Genomic DNA, 18,863 nt, shown 5'->3' on the forward strand with positions numbered 1-18,863 from the left:
CCATCTTGGTGAGCAGCGGAGAATTGCCTACACACAAGGAACATTAGTTGACGAGCGAGAGCCAGATATCTCCCCTCCCCAGTCCGTGAAGTTTGGACTAACTGTATACTTTACGACGAGCGATAGAGAGAGAACCATGAAGGTCGTCCGATACAAAGGAGAGATTGTTTCTCTATGCTATTTTGTTCTTTGCTACTCGACTGGTCACGGAGCTTTTACTGAGTCAACACACAATATCGATTCTCCTGTTATCGCAACTATTGGAGCGCACAGCAACATAAGACAAACAGAGGAGGAAGAGGCTGGTTTCTCACCTATCAAAGCCATGGCGTCAGGTCGACGAGCTTGCGGCCTCTACATCTGGAATGCACCCTCGGCACTTCTTTACAAATGGACCAACCACTTACTGCAAGACTGCATCTACGAAGGAAAAGGAGGTCGAAAGGTACGAATCGAGGCGACACACCGATGGGAAGATCGTTTTTAGGAAACGTCCTAAATGCTGACTCCTGCTCTTACATCATTCAGTTTGTCCGATTCCAACCAAACTCGATACTGCAACTTCTTTATCCGCACGTTGCCCGATATAGTCCAGATAGTTGTCTGATATGTGGAGGATCGTTTAATGACCACCTTGCCCTTTGGTGGTCTAAACATCTCTATACTCCGTTTGATCTCTGGCTAGATAGAGTAAACAAAGCGGCTGAAGTTGAGGATCCCGAGAAAAGCTCACATCGAACCATGCGCTCGAAAGGTTCGCAAACGTGGGGACGAGAGTCAGCGTTGAAATTTTGCTTTCACGGTCGCTACGTTTTAGAGACCAGTCTGCTGACAGAAGGCGTCCCAAGGAAAAGTGACCAACAAAAACTTGTGAGAAGGGCTGTAACAGAAAGATACCCTACGAGTACAATCATGGAAAGAAGAATGGCAAGGGGCTCGAAAGTTTCGTACATGGTTCCTGCTCTAACGTCGGAAGGAAAGGAATCTCCATTTATTCTTAGATTTGTGCGGGGCATCGCCTTGAATGCAATGGACAGCCTTGTATACCTGGAAGAGAAGGAGGACGTAGTGGTGAATTGACTAAAGAGCCAGTCTGAGAAATTTTTCTAAAGAATTTAATCAAATGGATTTGTCGTAATCCTTTTGCTTTAGCTTACAGTTAGTGCACTCCAATCCATCCATTTGTTGGTATCTGGTTTAAACCGATTCGGAACATTTCTGCTCCAGCTTGTTTTCATCTGGATGCTAGCAATTCCGAGGGGGCGCATGGCAAATACAACCTTCTTAGATACGTGACCGCCTGCAGCACAGTCTTTGAATGCTTCAATCAGAAGCTTTCTCTTCAGCTCATCATTGTCACATAATCTTTCCACAGCTTTCGTGTAGGTGGCGTAGGTGACATGGTTCGGAGGACCGAAGCCTGCAGACTTCATCAACTTCATCGTATCGACTAGAAGTCGCAGAGCAAACCTCTTTCTCTCGTCAGATCCAGTTACCCCCAGACAAGTTTTCATGAGAACTGTGAATACGTAAGCGTCGGGCTGCATATTCTGATCTCCTTTCTGAAACTCGTTGATTAATTGGACGAACAGGGCCTTTGCCTTTTCCACTCTTCTGGGATCGTCCGATCGCGACCATGCGTCGATAACAATTGTGTACGAGACCCGATCAGGTTTTATCGTATGTCTTCCTTCGCTGCTTTTTGCTTGCATAGTTTGGAGCAGCTCCTCAGCTTTTTTGGGGCATCTACGTTCCTCATCCTTTGCAATTGATGCGAGCACACTGTTGTACGTTCGAACATCTGGTTGTAAAGACAAATCGCGGTCCTTCGATTCTACTTCGAGCCACTTCAGAAGATCTAAGGATTTTGAGGATAGACCACGCTTCCCCAATGCGTCAAGCACCGTGTTATAACTGACAAGATCAGTTGTAAAGTTTAGCTTCAGCTTTTCCAAGAACGCGAGCGCCCGACCGATTGAGTCGGGCTTTCGAACTGCTCTTGACCACGCTGCTAAAACTGCATTCCCGATCTCAGTATCAGGGCAGAAGTCCGGATGACCACCAGATTCCTTGTGTAGCTCATCAAGCGTCCGCCAAATCCTTTCGGCCTTCTCTGGTGCATCATGAATACGTCCAGACCATGACCAAGCATTTACACACGAAGTAAAGCACACTTTGTTTGGCTTTACGCCGTGTCCATTTCGGTACAGCTGAATCATCTTAAAAAGGATAGATTCAGCACGTTGTGCGGCTTCACCATCTTTCTCCTCCTTTTCACAGTTGGCCCACGCATCTATAAGAACAGCGTACGTTGTTGTATTTGGAGATGCATTAACCCCGTATTCGCGTTCCAGTGTACTCATGAGTTGTAAAATGTCTTCACATTTTCGTGCAGCTTCGCGACCCAACCCACTACGTGCCCATGCATGTAATGCAATGTTAAATAAGCGCGGTTGAAGGACTGATACATGGAGATCTCCAGCACGTACCGAGGCAATCAGACTTTTCAAGATTGACAATGTTCTATGGGGTGCCAAGCCTGAGTCACCCTTTGCCCATGCATCCATAATACTTGCAAACGTAGCTCCATTAGGTAGACAGCCAACGTACAATGACACGTCACTACTCTCCTCGCATTCTCTTTTCCATGTGCCCATCAACTCTAAAACCGCTTCAGAGTGCTTGCCCGAATCATCCGCTCCACTTTTCGCCCAACAATTGATACTGATATTAAAAGCTTTAATTGTGGGTTCCACCGGGGGAATTCGTCTTTCCGACCTCGACTCTTGTGAGTAGCGTCGGCACTGAAAAATCATATTCTGCAAGATATGTTGACAGTGCTCAGCCGCATTTCGTCCGCCGTTACAAACAGCGAAGCCCTGCATGACGACCTCATAAAATGAGGCTTTCGGTACAAAAACTGAGTCGAACCTTAAAATTGTGTTCCTTTCCAGCGTATCCAGCAGCCGCTTTGCTTGTAACGGGGCTTCTATCGTTTTTTCATCCATCGCGTACTCCATCCACGCTTCCAACGTATGAAAACAGTCATGAACCGTGATCGGCGACCCGGCTTCAGCGATCGCTCGTACCGGATTTTTCACCAGATCGATCAATTCATTTGTTTTGGAGATAAGATCGCCGTACGACTTGAAATGTCTTCGTTTGAGGTCTTTCGAAGGAATAAAATGTGTCGCTGCACTTTGAAAACGTGTTGCTTGGATGATTCGATGGTGGTAGTGATAGTGCGAAAGATGGAAGAATGCTTTCGTTGTCCTCATCCCCTCAGTCTCTACCGCAGCATCCGACCTATTTTCGTTTCCGAATACTATTCATTGGTGAACCTACTACCGTTAGCGCGAACAAAATGACGAGCGGTGAAGTTGACGGAATGCAAAGATCGCAAGAAGCGGTATTGCGTGAATGCGTGAATTTGCTGGCCCAGGATCCCTTGATATCTGGGCTGACCTGAAAAAAAATTGGCGCAAGCTATTCCTAAACCACTTTTGTACCCCCAGTTCCCTCTAGAACGGGATTAGCCAACTGTAAGGTCTGTGAGCGACGGTCCAAAGAAATGATTGAACAGTTAGTCCCCCAAAACACTAGACACGATAGTTTCAAAAAATTTCAACGACTGGAATTACTTGTATCTGTGCCTATTTTGATTTCCTAATTTTCTTCGTCTTCTTCATGCTTCCGCCTGTCTCGGAATAAGTAGTCTCGACCGTCCTTCGTTCATCTTTCAGCCTCTCGACCTTTTGCTTCAACATGGACTTCCCGGTTGCATCTCTTTCTTTACTTTGTCCTAGATCTTTACGACGCTGGCTAAGCATATCCACTTTAGCCTGCTTCTGCGCGATGCCATGCTGCATTCGATTGTACAGATGACTGGCCTTTCTGCTCATCATCGTCTTCGCAAGTTCATGGGCTTCATCTTCTTCCTTCTTTCGCTTCTTTTGCTGCCGCTTAAGTACATCCTCGTTATCCATTTTTGATTCTAGATCCGCCCCTTCGTCCTCTTCATCTTCGTCCGGTGCTTGTATATCCTCTGGAGTGGAATCGGGAGATTCTTCCGCAAGCTCGGGCTCCGTTTCTACATCGACGGGGCGAGCTGGTTCACCGTTCTTCAAACGTTCAATTTCTTCGGCATACACAGGCTTGTATCCTTCTTCCTCATCGTCAACCCAGGGCGACAGGTGAGGTGGTAGTTCAGCACCAACTGCGTATCTGCCAATCGGCAACAGAAACATAAAGTTTGCGCTGTCTAGGATCCATTGAGGTTGCACGTATTCCCTTGATTTCGGCAATGACTCGTAGCTGACCGGAAGTTTCGGGCGATCGATAATGTGGTGTGTGATAGTCGAATCCTTTACAGAAATAGGGCTATCTTGACCTTCCCAGCCTACTTTGCCTCCATACGCTAGACAGATGAGCTCCAAATATCCTCGGGGTACCTCGCGAGACAAGAAGAATGTAAGACCTTCAAACATACGTTTTCTCATGATTGCATCATCATCTAGATCCACTGAACCTCCTGGAATAGCGTGCTTTATCTGCTCCTGGGCCATGCTTTCTAAAGCTGCTTGAAGCGGACCGGACACATCAACGCTGTTGTCGTCGTCGTCTCTCATTTCATCTTCACTGTTCTCTTCAGGCAGCTGGTTAAGTGTATCATTGACAGACGAAATAAGAACCTTGTCTTTCTTTGAGCTCTTCGACTTTTTCGCTGGCTCGAAGGGGTTCTTGTTTAAGGTGGCGTCAACAACCGTGCTGATTGTCCCGTTAGAAGAATTTAGTGAGTTTGTGAGGGCACGCAAGTTTGCCCCCAAGATAGCACTGGTACTGCCTACAACTTGGTCACCCAGTTGCTTCACGGGAAAGGGATACCGCACTCCAATAACATTAAACAATTTGAACAACACAAAATTCAGAAGGGTTTCGTAGAACTCAAAAAATGTCTGCATAACACGGTAGTCCACATCCTCTGGCATGTATTGAGTAAAAGAATGTGGGACCACCCATCGGATTTGAGAGCCCTGAACAGTCGCCTCCAAATATACTCCTTTCACAGAAATAAAGGACTTGGAGATGGATCCCGTAGTTGCGCAATAGGCGCCCCATGCAGCTACCAGTGTTTTTGCCTTGCCGGCAACTTTTGATTTGATGTTCTTTTCGGCAGGCAACGCAGCAAATAAGTACGAAAGAGTCAGTGCATCATCCAGATCAGAAAGAGCATCTGAGAAGCGAGGGTATCTTTCTTTGACGAGATGGTGAATTGTGTAAGTAGGAACCAGTGCATTTTTTCGAATCGCTTCGTCTTTTTCGTTTCGACCAGCAGCCCGGCGGACCTATGAATGTACAGGTTTAGACTTTCCAACAGCGTACAGCCGGAAGCATGTCCTCTTTTAAATGTCACTCACCTTCTTCATATACGCTCGAAAGTCGCGAAATTTTTCTAAAACCGGTTCATGAGCAATAGCACGGACGTCTTTGATATGGTAGTACGACTGTCCCTTTTTGTTTCCAGGAGTGCGGCCAAGCGGTTCACGAGGGTAAATGCCTTTCAAAATGCAGAGACGCCGAAAGTCTTTCAAGCTAATTTGTAGCAGCTTAAGGCACTTGCTTCTCCCGATAAAGCTAGCTTCTAATCCGGCATGTTCTCGCTTTTGCCGCTTTCCCATCCGAGTGAGCTTTCGTTTGCTCCCAGCGCTTGAGCCCAAGGCCGCTTTTACGGATTTCTTCTTCACTCGTCCTTTCACGCGATTTCCCATTTTTCAGTTACAGATTCGCTCAGCTTTCCAACTCCTGCGTCCAATATGAGGCAGCGCTTGTCCAACAACAAGTGGTAAAATTATTTGCGAGAAGAGCGAAGGAAATGTGAAACCGAGACCAATTCCAGGGAGAGGTAGTTTTGTTCGTTGGCTCCGATGATTAGGTTCTCGGTCTTACGACTCCGGGTATTTATTGACTCTCGGTGACGATTGACACGTTGAACTCCGTAGCAAATCAAAGCGGATCTCACTCCAACATTACAAACACCCATCATTTGGTTGACGTTGGTCTCGGAATGCGCCCATCAAGACACCAGAAAGCTGCTTCCCGATAACATCTTCTTTGAGCAACATTAGAATATGATGAAGTCCACAATGCGATTGTATGCCCTAGTCACCGCCGTTCTTGTTGCATATGTGCAAGCCTTTGCTCCAGTTTCGCGAGCCTTCCGAACGGTTTCACCAGTAGTGAGCAACACTTTCGAGATTCACCATGTCCCCGCGCTCCAACGACAGCGCAGGTCAATAGCTACTGTCCAAACTATGGGTTTGTTCGGACTTGGTGTCCCGGAACTTGCTGTGATAGCTATCGCGGCTGCCTTTTTGCTTGGACCTCAGAAGTTGGCAGAACTTGGAAAGGATGCTGGAAAGATTGCCGGGGAACTCAAAGAGGTGCCCGCGGAATTTCAAAAAGGCCTACAGGAAGGTGAAACGAAAGCAAAAAGCCTAAAAGACGAAATTTCTGTGAAGGAAGACGAAGAGAAAAAAGACAAATAGGAGTCCACCTTCTCGCAGGATCGAGTTTGCGATAGACGATAGCAAGAAGCGCATTAATTATTAATTCAAACTGAGTTGATTCGAGGCTAAGGCTTATAATTTTCGAAACAAGCCAAATGGGAGTAGAAGCTTCAGCTCCGTGTTTTCAGAGTTACCGGGATTCTCAAAAGGACGATTGGTCGTGGCACCAGGGTTTTCAGCAAAATGGGGGGAAAAGCTGAAATTGTTTATCATTTACAGTTAGTGGAGTTCACCGTCAGAGTCCGCGCTTTTTTTTGCCGTCTACGGCGGTGGAGCGATCTGTCAACCTTGAAATCGTGGGACATAAAGGGGACAACCTCGTCGTTTGCTATCATTTGAGACATTTACATTTAGGCTTCAAGTCTTTCAACCGAGACGAGAGATCAGATCCCGGATTGACACCGAGCGTTGTCGACGGTAATTTACATTAATTGGTTCACTTTGAGAGACTTCTCTGTTTCCTTGGCCCAACTTTCTGTTAACACAAAACACAAAGCATAATACAAGGATCAATTCTTGACAGCTAAAAAGATGAGGACGATCCACGCAAGCTTCCTTTTCGTGCTTTGCTTGCTTCTGGTTCTCAATTCTGCTGCTTTTTTATCGCGGCTGCCAAATCAAGCGTACCCGATAAATGCTGATATCACGACGTATCCTCAAAACAAAAATGAAGTGCCTGGAAGCTCAGCAATCAAAAAGCAAGCAAAATTGCTGCCCATCTCAGTACAGAGACAGCGAAGATCAGTTGCGTCTATACAAACGATGGGTATTTTTGGGCTCGGTCTGCCCGAGATCGGTATTATTTTAGTCGCAGTTGCTTTTGTCCTGGGACCACAGACACTCGGTAAACTTGCTAAGTCTTCCGCTACCTTGGCAAATGAGTACAAAGAAGAGCTAAGTCGAGTTCCCGACGAATTTAAGAAGGGACTGGAGGAAGGTGAGACCGATGCCCGCGCTCGGAAGGCGAAGCCCGTGAAAGTTCTGCCGAAAGAAGAACGAGAGTAGGTGGACGCTTCGATAGCACACCGGACAAAAAGTTACTTCAGCTGGAGGTACCAAAAGCAGGCTTTTAGGTGTTACGTCAACTTGACCGATGCATTTACTTTTAAACATGTTGACCGATGCATTTATAAATTTTCAAACGATTTCATGACCAGGTCCGTAGCAGTAGAGACTATCGTAACTGTCAAGGAAGAGCGACGCTTTCAGTCTCACGATATTGTTATGCATTATCGGCGATTACCCTGATGCGCAGACTGAAGAACGGGAGAAAGGCAGCATCATTGTGTTCTTTGTGCGTAACGGAAAAATTACCGCTCATCGGAGTAGGCAGCATTTTTGGTACATGTGAGACCGTGTGCGCCGACGACGGACTAGCAGAAAGTAACCCCTCCAGCAAAATGCGGGACAGGGTTCGATTCAATTTCGCCTTGACTGTAATCGCTCCCAAAAGTGTTCGTGGTGAAGGCGTCTCATCATCCGTACAAGTGCATAGAATAAGGATGGCCTTAAAAGGTCCTTACTGACTGTGAATACAGAGAAACAGAAAGCAGTTAAGCACCTGATAAGAAATGCAGGCGGTTTTACACTGATTGTGTGCCATGTCTACCAATGGCCAAAAAAATCGGCGTATCGAAAACGAAGACGTCAACGTTTTGGTCATGTCGGACAGTGGTAAGCCAATTTTCGTGCGGTACGATGAAGGAGAACAAACCACTCGAGTGTGCGGGATTTTACAGGCGTTGAGAGCATCGAGCCTCAATAGTTGCAATTTAGGAGACTTGCGGGCTTTACGATCTGGCAGTCTCCAACTCGTGTTTATGACGGCTGGACTGATCACACTTGTGGCCATTTGCAAAGTTGATTGCAAAACGAGGAATGCAACGGCAACCGAGGTCTACTTGAAAGTCCGGCTCGAATATGTTTATTCTCAAATTTTGCTATCCCTGACCGATCAAATACAAAACATGCTTCAACAAAATGCAAGCTACGACCTCAGCGTCCTGGTCTCGTCGGAAGAAGCTGCTATAAACTCAATTTTGAACGATTCTGGACTTGACGGCGATCCAGCGGTTTTCTTGACTGGAGGTGTATCGAGTATATTCCCCATCTCCCCGACCGCGAGGTATCTAGCATCCGTGACTCTTAGGAGAGTTGGTTCCCTATGTGATAACATTGTCTTTGCCCTGATCGTTGTTAATGATAGCTTGTTGACGATAATACAACCCGCTTTTCGACCACACCAGATGCGGGGATCCGACTTGCAAATATTTTTACGGTTTTTGAATCGCCAGCCTTCTCTTTATGTCAGCGAACTTTGGTTTCCAATATGTTTCCCGCGTTTTAACTCATGCGGATTTCTGCACTGCTATACTCAATGTCTTCATCCCGAGACGAAGACGATTATCGCAATTGTTAGTCAAGACAAATCCACAGATCAGTTTCAGTCAATACGTAGTGCCTGTGTCATTGTCCGGAGAGATCTCGGAATCAGAGAAGAATTGATCGATGCATCTGAGACATCCTGTACGGACGGGAATCTGCCCACCGATAAAAATGCGGTAAAGCAGAGATTGGGAGTCCAGCTTACAGTTAGTGGATGTCTCGATACACCTGATAGCGACGAAGACTACGTTGACGCTTCAGGCGATGGTGAGAACATGATTCCCTACGGATCGGGAAGAGACAGTGTGCGCTTTCTCAGCGCTATCAGAGTGGCGACAGATTCAGCTGCGGCGTTTTCCAGAATCATGGAATACCTTCAAGTGTCGAATGCTTATCACTTTTTATTTCGATTCGATGCTCCTATTGAACAGGATGATATGCGTTCCGGTGGACACCTAACACAGTGTATTCGGTCCGACTTTGCCTGTCCCAGTAAAATAGACCTATACAAGGTCTGGTCATCCTACCTAAGACTGAGTCTTCGTCTCCGAATGGGTTCCGCAAGTCTTGAATCAGTTTCGGATGCTTTGGATATGATCTCGGACGATGCCGCGCCATCCGATATTTTGACCTCCTCAGAAAACGGTTGCTTCTGTCCAGCAATAGCTTTTGCCGAAGCACCTCCAAATCTGCAAGGTCTCTCATACATTACGAGCGGAAAGATAACTATGCTTGGAATGAATGGACAAGGATTTGAGTTGTGCGTATGAAGCTTTAGTTCTACCCATTTACGTGTGCGAGACTTCCATCTCACACAGTAGGTAAAATGCTTTTCAGGTACACGGCAACTTCAAGCTCCGTACCACTTACAGCCATCATTAGCTACGGGAGCCGACTTGCGAGGAAAATGTTGCTAGACCAAAAAGAGATCTTCTTATCGGACCCTCACGTGTGGAAGTGAATAGGCTTAAGTAAGTTCCTTACTCGCAGAGCGACAGACCGAACTCTTTACTTGAGCTAGTTGCGCTCGCAACGTCCCAGAACCACGTTCGGAAACTTGGGTCTGAAGTAGGGTCGTAAAATCTGAATTTACAACGAAGACTTTCGAGCTCTTGTGGTGACAACTGACCAAGCGCCGGAAAATTTGCTACTTGATGGTCGACAGGATCCCCGTACGAGGGAGCTAGAAGAGCAGTGAATCTACGATCCATGGATTCGCCCTCGGAAACAGTGTATATCTCTGCCATCGGAAAGCGTATAACAGAACGATCCAATAAATATGTCCTCGCCTGCTGCCGAATCGAATCAAAGAAAGACTCTGGTACCCCCCTCCCAAACCAAATGAAAAGACTATGATAGCAGTCTGCCACAATAGCCGTCTATACGAAGAGACCGACAAGCATGAGTGTTAGTTCTCATGCCACATCATTGTAAATACGCACTCCATCTCAACGTTACCCACTTTGTCCCATAAAGCTAGAGATTCGGGTGGAACAGCGATCCACTCTACAGAGTCAGACTTGCACTCTGGAGTAACCTCCGTGCGCCACAAAGAGGGCGCACACATGCACAGACAATCCTCCAAGGGTAAGCGAAGGAAAAGAGATCGGATCTGCGCCCGATCGTCATCCGATCGCATCGGGCCGGGGCTCAGCAGAGGACCACGTCGCAGGTGGTATAGACGACGCAGTGCGTCCGAAAGCTCGGGGGGAAACGCGAAATCAATCGAAGACCCTACTGTGCGAATTCCCCCTTCCTCGGTAAGATCCAATCTGGAGGATCGTCGCAAGTAGCAACATGTAAGAGTAGTTGCCGACTCAATGCAAATTTACACAAATGTCCACTTACCCACGATTTCCTTGTTCCAGTCCAAGCAAGCGAAAAGCAACGGATATGCGATGAATTGTCGCGTCAAGATCTTTTTGTGCATCATACGCAAGATCGTCGAGTTCATCAGAGGTTGCAACTTCTGTTTCGTCTTCGTTTCTGGCGTCAATTTCTCTTCCATACATTGACCTATAGACAGCTTCTTTTCCAAGGACCACGGGCACCACCTCCTCATCAATAGAATCCAAGAACTCACCGACGTCGTTTGCAATAGAAATTCGATGTGAAAACACTCTCGTTATCAGAATTTGTCCTCTGCGGTCGACGAAACGAGCAATGCACTGAACGAAAGCAAAGGCGTCTTTCTGGAAGAAATTGTTGATCTCAAGCATAACGGAAAAAGTTGACAACGGATCTTTTCTTCCCATTGATAGTCGGGTCACTGCGTCGTCAACAAAATCTTTCTGGGGTAAATGATTTGTTCTCATTCCGATACGAGCGGCTAGCTTACATCCGGCGGCGAAAGCAGAACGCTCATTCAGCAACAAACCTTTGAAGTCATCAAGAATCTCACCCGGACCAACCAGGTGTGTGGGATTCACAAAGCTGTTCAATTTCATTTAGATACTACCGCTCAAAAGGAGATCGAACACTCACTGGCCGGCAACTTACCTTGGCATACGGATATCGATTGTACAGCCAGAAGGCGCTAGGCTTTTCGACTTTTCCGCCTGACTTTCGCTACACGCTGCCATTGTCATATTTGTTTCTTTCAGAAAGTGGTTCATATTGTGTTTCAGATGCGGTCCCGCAAAGGTTTCGTGAGGCAAAACATAGCCCGAGCTTGGTTCGACTAACGCCTGGAACACTGGAAGGCAAAGCTCAGACGCACCAGAGCAACATACATCAATGGCAATACCCCCTTCCACGGCTGCCTTTGCGATAATGCTAAAATACTCCACCGCCCCGGACAGCTTGAGAGGATCAACCACATCTGCTGTTGGACGGGCTCGTGCTGTCGTTGTCATGTCTCTATCGTCGTAAACGACACTGCCATCCCCATAGTTGGGACATCCGTTAGTAAAGACCAAAATTCTCGACTCGATCAAATCGACATTGGAAGGCGAGGCGACGAGATCAATGGCACACTGTATAGCTTCTCCTGTACACCGCAAAGGGTGCCTGGATGCACTGTTTTCCTTCGCCAACACCCAAGGCGACTTGACTACAACATCTGGATCGTCGTCGTCTCTCTCAAGCTCTTTACGCATTCGTGTCTCCTTGCGTTGTTTTAGTTGTTCCAATCGAGATAGTTGCTTTCCCTTGGAAACGTTTATTTCGCTTCCCTCCTCATTATCCAACACAACTCCGTACACAGCGGACAGGCATCGCCACATGCATTCTAGGCTGCCATCCTGTCCGATTTCGGTGAGGTATTGTCTTGATTCCAAGTGCTTCTCGGTGAGTCCTTCATGGGTTGAAAATATGTCAGCGGAAGCAACACCGGTTGAGTTAAGTTGGTAAATTGACACATGTTTAGAAAAAACAATAAATCCAAGGTTGATTCGTGTTTTCGCGTCGGCCATTTCGGGAAGGATAGCTTGCAACGCCGATCCTACCGCCTGCGCCTCAGCTCGTGGAAGATTGGCATCCATCACAACCACCACCGAAATGGTATTCACACGATCATGCGCCTCCGCAATGGGCTGCCGAAACTCTACAATGGGAGATATCAATATTGGGGAAAGCGTTCCGTTGTGAAAGCTTTCCGGCGGCGCAGCATTCTTGCATCCACAAAGAGCACACGTCCAAACGCCTGTTGTTTCATCCACATCACAGTACAAGTTTAAGTACGAAAGGCACGTTAAGCAGATTACAGGCGGCAGATTTTCGTCGTGGATAGGCACGACTTGAATATTATCGGGAGGAGAAAGTGGAGTGTAGATGAACCCGAAAGGAAGTTGGCAACTATTTTCAAGGCCTGGACCCGGCGGGCACTTGGAACTCGTAAAAAGAGCACCACCTCCCGCTCGGTAGCGAGAAGCTGCCAATATTTGGTCCGGAGTTGCCATGGTCGTCACGGTACTTTTCTGCCTTGCATCTATGTGTTTATTCAAGCACGAGAACCGTATGGTACGAATGGCACGTCACTGTGAATTAGAATACGGGCGGGAGTTTTTTGTTGCTGCTACTGTTAGTAATGTACGTTGGCGACTGTATATACGGTGAACAATAATGTAATAACAGTAAGTTAAATGTAGCATGCAAACGAGAAAATATGATTCACAGTCGGATTGGCCTCTTTGGCGTCGGCGGATTATTCTCAACCAATCCGAAGGCGACAAGAGGAAAAAATAATCATTTTGAACGTACTATCCAGCTAGACTCTGTGGATAACCTAACCTTCTCTCTAACAAAGCTACCCGAAGATGGTTGGACTACTTCACATTAGAAATTGCTTGCCTTCGACTCAAAGGTCTGTCGATTATGCTTCGTCAATCTCTACCGAGCGCCGTTCGCCTGGTGCATCAATCGACATCTTTTCCAGTTGCACGTCCAACATGTCTAGTACCTTCAGCAAAGGAGGATTTCCCCCTAGATTTCCAATTTCGGCAACGACATCCCGTTTCAAAGCACTGCACTTTTCTCGAGTATAGTCCAAGCTTCCGGAGTCTTTCAACAAAACTTGTGCGTATCGCTTCACGTCGACATCGTCAGGCCGTTGTTTCAAGATGGAAAGAATTCTTGTATCCGATTCGTCGCTCCGAATAGCGTGGATGATAGGAAAGCTAAACTTGCCTTCGGTCAGGTCCTCACAAAAGGACTTGGATTTCATGTATTCTTCGTCGGCCAGGTTGATAAAATCGTCACGGATTTGAAAGTACATTGCTAGATTGTTGACTAGATTGGAAAAATCTGTATCGCGATGAGTCGTTGCAAAACACTGCATAAGGCCTACGGCGAGCCGAAAAAGGCCGCCCGTTTTGTCTTGTACCATGGTCAAGTATTCACCTTCTGTGGGACAGCGTATTGAATCGCGCCAAGCAATATCGTGACCCTGGCCTCGATGCAGATTCAGAAGCTCCCCAACGAACACTTGCATGGCTGTCGGTGAGTTCAAAGCATGGACCTTCTCAAGAGCCAGAAAGTACACGTAATTAGAGCAATTGATAACCTGTGGTATGCCGAAAATGCTGTGCGCGACCGGGTTACCGCGCCGCAATTTGCTGTTGTCTTCAATGTCATCAATGAGGAGACTTGCGTTGTGTAGATCCCCAACAATATCTTTGATGGAGTCCAAAATCTCTGTTGATTCCACTTTAAGCCAAAGCTGAAAGCAATCGATCAGCTTACCACGTACATCCTTTCCCGGGACTGAGTTGATGTACCGAAAGGCCTCGAGCAACGACGGGTCCGATTGATGAGGCAGCAACGGCGCAACATCGGACGAAACTTTCTTTGTCTCCTGAGAAGACATTGAAGACACAACAATTCTCCTCGAATATCGGCACACAAGAGCCTTAATGAAGTGTAAGCGAATAGCTCAAGATCCTCTTTGATTGCGTGACCTGTTTGAAACAGGACAGGGACGATGATTGACAGAAGCTCATCCTCAAAAATTCTTGACAAGTGACGGAAAGAGCCTTCCAGGTAAGACGAGCACCGTATTGACAGTGAGTCTTACAAAGTCTCCAATCGTGGTTATGATCAGTGCTACTTTGCAGTTGACTGTCCATGTCGAGTGATTTCCATATTCACAGCAACATAATTTACATTTATGTTACAGTAGTGTCAGCAGAAAATTGGTCCACAGAAAGTTGTGTTGTTGCCCACTGCAAGCCTCAGGCCCTAACAAATAACGACGCGTAGGCACTACGAAGCTATCATTTAAGGCTCTCTAGCTATTGGTGTTTCTAGCTTGCTACAAGGGAAAGAAGTAGAAGAAAAGCAGCTTCATTGATTCAAAATTACCAGACAACGAAGATCACGGACTCTACGTTGATCCGTCTACATTGCTCAGAATTGGCAAATGAGTTGCCCATGTAACAACTCTCCAATTGTGGTGTTCACTCCTATATTCTACGTATCTAGGCAGCCTGGCCCACAATATCAGATTCCGTCAGGTTCATGAACTCTAGATCCTTGAGCGTCGGAGGCGTCGACACAATCGAAAATCCCAAGTCGCCTTTCGTGGGCAGATGCGTGCGTAGCATTGAGGCCGTGCGAGAGCGCAAACGCAACAAACGAAGCTCAGGAGGGGATCCACGCGTGCACCACATGATCGAGTTACGCGGCATTGGATGCCATGTGTGCGTCCGAGTCAAAGGATTGCTAAAAATTGCAGGTCATTCGCAAGCTTGTGAGCCAAAAACTCAGATCGAGAACAAGGAAGTAGGGAGGTGTCTACAACTAACAGTAAGACACTTACCTGGCCACAATAAAGCAGGCCGTCTGGGCATCGACATCGGGAAAGAGACGGCCCGGCCTGCTTTCGAGTTTGTCTAAAAGAACTGGTTTTTCGTTATAGGTCGTCTCCGAATCAGTATCACTACCGTTGTCGGAATCGGCCTTGTCCAACGAACTGTCGTCCGATGAACTCTGCTGACTAACAAACGAAACAGGGTCTTCGCTTGTGAGTTCACTATACAATCTCTGGGCATTGCCGTAAGCAAAATACAGGGAAGGTGGTGGAATATCGGGTGACTTGTCGCAAAAGCGCGTGACAACAACCGACTCTCCATCTGTACATGAGAAATTGAAGGTGCAGTAGCCCTCCGTGAGACCGTGCTCGTGCAGCATAATTTCGATCGTGCGCAAAGTCTTCTTAATGGCCGCAGCAATACGACTGTGTCCAAATGTAGTCGTTTGGACAAAGGGCGAGGGCTCACCACTATCGTCTCTAGCAAGGTAGGTCAGAATCATGGCAAAGATACATTCGGAATCGGTCGTACCACGAACAGCGACGTAGGCTTCGTCGGATAAGTGTGCCATCATGGCTCTCCGGATGAGCGAAAAATTATCGATCCGTCCATTATGGCAAAACAATAGTCTTCCTGCTTTAAAGGGGTGGCAATTAGCCTGACTGACTCCGGTGTTCTTGGAAGCAGCACGAACGTGAGCAATGATGCAGTCGCTTCGGGTTGCCATGCAAATCTCCCGCAAATTTGCATTATTCCAGGCTGGTTGAGTATCTTTAAAGACCGCTGCTAAAGTTTGGCTGGAGCCCTTATGTTCGTCGGATCCGTGGAAGCCCTTCGTGTGAAATGGGTGTACACTTTCTTCGTAAGGACATGTTGCGACGTTGGTGTGGTACCATCCCACCCCGAAGCCGTCGCCGTTCATAACATGGTTGTTCGTATCGGAGTAACCGGGATGAAAAGAAGCGTCCTTACTTAGCTGCACGAGAGAATTTGAGGGAGCCAGAATAATATCCGATAAAGATACTGAATCAGCCGAAAGAAGTGTTATCCACCGACACATCCTGCTGTGAGGAAAACTTCACGTTCTTGCCAGTTTCCCCCGGATCCGATACCTCGTTCGCCTTGTGTTGTGTGCCTGTGGAGCTGTTGATACTTCCTCTTGTGTCGGTGTCGGAAGTTGTAGATTCTTTGCTGGGCAAGAGGTTTTGCTCATACCCGAGAGGTTTTGTTCGTTGATCATATTTAAATTACGGGACAAGAACATCCAATTGAGCTCGTGAAAGTCTTTTTTCCCGGAAGATAAATTTTAACGATACGTATATGGAGTAAAGAGCTCGCACGGAACTACGACCCAGAATTTTGAGTGAGACGTATCGGCCACGTCTCAAACTTTCTCGCAAATCCAACTGCCGAGTAAATGATCTCGTCGGATCGGCACTATTGACCATCGGAGTGAAGAGCAGCGAACAATGGGGTTGTTGTAACCAGATTCGGCTCGCCACGCGTTACTTTTACTTGTTGCCCTCAATATCAAAAGATGGCATATTTTTAGTTGCCGCCCGGATTCGTTTTCACAGTTAGACATACAGAAAGATGGACCTGCCTTCATTTCTAAGGTTGCAGTAAGACCGCCTAATTGTGGAACATGCGGCCTATACCCACCTACCTTTCGATAGCGCAGAAGAAACGAACTCTAGTCGTGCAAGACTGCAGCAATATTGCTGTATCTTTACTATAGTTCCTATCATCTATTCCTCCATGCTCGATCGTTCCTTCTTGGTCCGTTCCTTCCTTGTTTGGTTCATCAAGTTGTTCAAGTTTTGCGCCAAGGTTGCAGATCGGACATTCAAATCCCTTGTTCGGTCCATCACTTGTTCGTAAATACTCTGAGGATTGCCACCCATCACGACACACCCTTCCTCAGAATCGATCTTGGCGTCTAAATCGGCATTACGGATCAAATCAACAATCCAGCGTTCGGCCTGGATTTGATCCATGGCCAACTTATCACCCAGCGTCTGGAGATCAATTTTGTTGTGGATACGACAATAGTTCTCGAATACAAAGACCCGGGCTTCTTCCATAAAAAGGTCCGTCTGCTGGCACAAGAAAAAGTCCGTCCCCAGCACGCGCTCGCATTCCGCCAGTTTGGTTTGGGCCTTGTCGAAATCGAATTTGACGCACAAGCAGTCCACAAAATCCACAATCGGATCCACGTAGTCACAGTCCTGCATCACATAGATGAGACTACGCAGCACCCGACGCGGCGATACGGCCTGCGCTTCTTTCTTATTGGTGACGTTCACCACTCGGCGTTTGCACAAGAGCACGGCGGCGGTCAAGTAGCGCAACAGATGTGGAGCGTTGGTCGTAATAGCCTGCTTGTACTTTTCTTGGAAACACAAGTCGACCAAGTTTTCCAAGCGATTCCCGTTCCAGTAGACAAAGAGTGACCAATGGAGTAGCCAGGTGCGTTGTTGGAGGGCCTGCAAGGCGTTGAGAGTGCGAGACGTAACGAGCGATTCCATTGCTGTTTTGACCGCGTCTACCGCAACATTGGCGCCGTCCCAATCTTCCACCAACACTTCGCAAGCCAAACGTCCCCACAGAACTTGCAACATGCTTTCGTCGACGGCTGTTAAATAGTACATGTTGGCGTTGCCGAGATCCTTGTCGTTTTGTGACGCTTGTTGCTGTACCGCACCAGCCGTAATCATGTCATCGTCAGCTTCATCCACCGCCGTAAGTGGAGCCTTGGCGAAAAGTGCAATGTAGTAACTCAGCATGGCTCGAGCCGATTGGTAATCTCCACACTCAAACTGGAAACGCGCCAATTTACGATAGGCTTCCACCATTTCGGGGGTAATTTGGTGTGATTGGTTCAAACTTCCAAAGTTCCATTGCCCGGTAGCCATGAGTTTGCTCTGCAAAGACAACATTCAAAGGATATTCTATGTGAGTCACATCCACCAAAGGTCTCGCAATCAACTACTCAACTAATCCAACCAACCAACGTACACGTTCCGTTTCGTCTTGGCAAAGTTTATCAAAGGCGCCACACGCTGCGCGTAGGGCTTCCAATTCTTCGTACACGGTCTTCTTTTGAGCTTCCATTTCGTCCGGTACGGGCTGACCAGGATGAAGCGTTTGGTGCACATCAATGGCGTAGTCGACCATGTGCGTCGGACGCAGAATTTCGAGTCGAGCCGCCGCCACATCTTGGGGATTGTAATCCACCAAGTGTTTGCCGTCCTGGTCCTTAATGAGCGTATCGAGGTACTCGAGGAGGGGGAAAATCATGTGTCGATCCAGAAAGGGCGAAATCTGGGAGGTCAAATCCCAAGTCGCTCGACTCGCGGATTCTCCAGTTGACATGATTCTAGACTACGGGAAATTCGACAGGAAAGGCTTTTTTGAATGGTACAAGCGGTGGCTTGCTGCAATGTCACAAAGGGTTGGCAGAGGTAATCGGAGAAGATGCAGATTCGCCCAGAAGCGCTTTGCAATTAGTCTTTAAACAGCAAAGGAGACGTCGTGCTCACGACCAAGTGGTACAAAGGCGGTGAGCGTAGTGCTACTACTACCGGTACTCGAGATTGACTGGAAGCCTTCCTAGCCGCAAACCGAAACGGTACGGCCGTGGGACAGGCACCCTGTAAAGCTA

At 47.3% G+C, this 18,863-nt stretch overlaps 8 protein-coding genes across 8 annotated transcripts; 2 read left to right on the forward strand and 6 right to left on the reverse strand.

Moving 5' to 3' along the window:
* Positions 1-1,148: 1,148 nt before the first annotated feature.
* PHATRDRAFT_47265 (predicted protein) lies at positions 1,149-3,354 on the reverse strand (the record flags this gene model as incomplete). Its single annotated transcript, XM_002181627.1, has 1 exon — positions 1,149-3,354. Exon 1 carries the CDS (start codon positions 3,276-3,278, stop codon positions 1,149-1,151), a length of 2,130 nt encoding a protein of 709 aa, XP_002181663.1. The 5' UTR covers positions 3,279-3,354.
* A 440-nt stretch (positions 3,355-3,794) lies between these two features.
* On the reverse strand, positions 3,795-5,678 carry PHATRDRAFT_14145 (predicted protein; the record flags this gene model as incomplete). Its single annotated transcript, XM_002181628.1, has 3 exons — positions 3,795-4,576; positions 4,841-5,345; positions 5,418-5,678. Coding segments are annotated over 3 exons (1,548 nt in total), but the record flags the coding sequence as incomplete, so codon positions are not given.
* Positions 5,679-6,311: 633 nt separating this feature from the next.
* On the forward strand, positions 6,312-6,530 carry PHATRDRAFT_52200 (predicted protein; the record flags this gene model as incomplete). The annotated part of the gene is made up of 1 exon (XM_002181453.1): positions 6,312-6,530. A coding segment is annotated over one exon (219 nt), but the record flags the coding sequence as incomplete, so codon positions are not given.
* A 475-nt stretch (positions 6,531-7,005) lies between these two features.
* Positions 7,006-7,691, forward strand: PHATRDRAFT_47268 (predicted protein). The gene has a single exon (XM_002181454.1). It carries the CDS (start codon positions 7,098-7,100, stop codon positions 7,569-7,571), a length of 474 nt encoding a protein of 157 aa, XP_002181490.1. The 5' UTR covers positions 7,006-7,097; the 3' UTR covers positions 7,572-7,691.
* A 1,849-nt stretch (positions 7,692-9,540) lies between these two features.
* PHATRDRAFT_47270 (predicted protein) lies at positions 9,541-12,886 on the reverse strand. Its single transcript, XM_002181629.1, has 5 exons — positions 11,451-12,886; positions 10,800-11,384; positions 10,414-10,723; positions 9,822-10,330; positions 9,541-9,677 (listed from the first exon to the last, which is right to left on the reverse strand). Exons 1-4 carry the CDS (start codon positions 12,848-12,850, stop codon positions 9,932-9,934), a joined length of 2,694 nt encoding a protein of 897 aa, XP_002181665.1. The 5' UTR covers positions 12,851-12,886; the 3' UTR covers positions 9,541-9,677; positions 9,822-9,931.
* A 377-nt stretch (positions 12,887-13,263) lies between these two features.
* On the reverse strand, positions 13,264-14,360 carry PHATRDRAFT_47271 (predicted protein; the record flags this gene model as incomplete). Its single annotated transcript, XM_002181630.1, has 1 exon — positions 13,264-14,360. The coding sequence occupies exon 1, from the start codon at positions 14,254-14,256 to the stop codon at positions 13,264-13,266; it is 993 nt and encodes a 330-aa protein (XP_002181666.1). The 5' UTR covers positions 14,257-14,360.
* Positions 14,361-14,866: 506 nt separating this feature from the next.
* PHATRDRAFT_37436 (predicted protein) lies at positions 14,867-16,259 on the reverse strand (the record flags this gene model as incomplete). Its single annotated transcript, XM_002181631.1, has 2 exons — positions 14,867-15,110; positions 15,208-16,259. The coding sequence occupies 2 exons, from the start codon at positions 16,257-16,259 to the stop codon at positions 14,867-14,869; spliced, it is 1,296 nt and encodes a 431-aa protein (XP_002181667.1).
* Positions 16,260-16,947: 688 nt separating this feature from the next.
* PHATRDRAFT_21485 (predicted protein) lies at positions 16,948-18,740 on the reverse strand (the record flags this gene model as incomplete). Its single annotated transcript, XM_002181632.1, has 5 exons — positions 18,218-18,740; positions 17,979-18,123; positions 17,749-17,834; positions 17,509-17,685; positions 16,948-17,475 (listed from the first exon to the last, which is right to left on the reverse strand). The coding sequence occupies exons 1-5, from the start codon at positions 18,572-18,574 to the stop codon at positions 16,948-16,950; spliced, it is 1,293 nt and encodes a 430-aa protein (XP_002181668.1). The 5' UTR covers positions 18,575-18,740.
* Between the last annotated feature and the right edge of the window lie 123 nt (positions 18,741-18,863).

This window comes from Phaeodactylum tricornutum, chromosome 13 (assembly GCF_000150955.2).
Source record: "Phaeodactylum tricornutum CCAP 1055/1 chromosome 13, whole genome shotgun sequence".
NCBI classification, from domain to species: Eukaryota; Bacillariophyta; class Bacillariophyceae; order Surirellales; family Neidiaceae; genus Phaeodactylum; species Phaeodactylum tricornutum.

Coding starts and splice junctions, on each gene's coding strand:
- PHATRDRAFT_47268 (XM_002181454.1), top strand. CDS start 7,098: ATGAGGACGATCCACGCAAGCTTCCTTTTCGTGCTTTGCTTGCTTCTG.
- PHATRDRAFT_47270 (XM_002181629.1), bottom strand. CDS start 12,850: ATGGCAACTCCGGACCAAATATTGGCAGCTTCTCGCTACCGAGCGGGA. Junction 11,385..11,450: donor ATCGATATCCGTATGCCAAG/GTAAGTTGCCGG, acceptor GAAATTGAACAG/CTTTGTGAATCCCACACACC. Junction 10,724..10,799: donor CTGGAACAAGGAAATCGTGG/GTAAGTGGACAT, acceptor ACGATCCTCCAG/ATTGGATCTTACCGAGGAAG.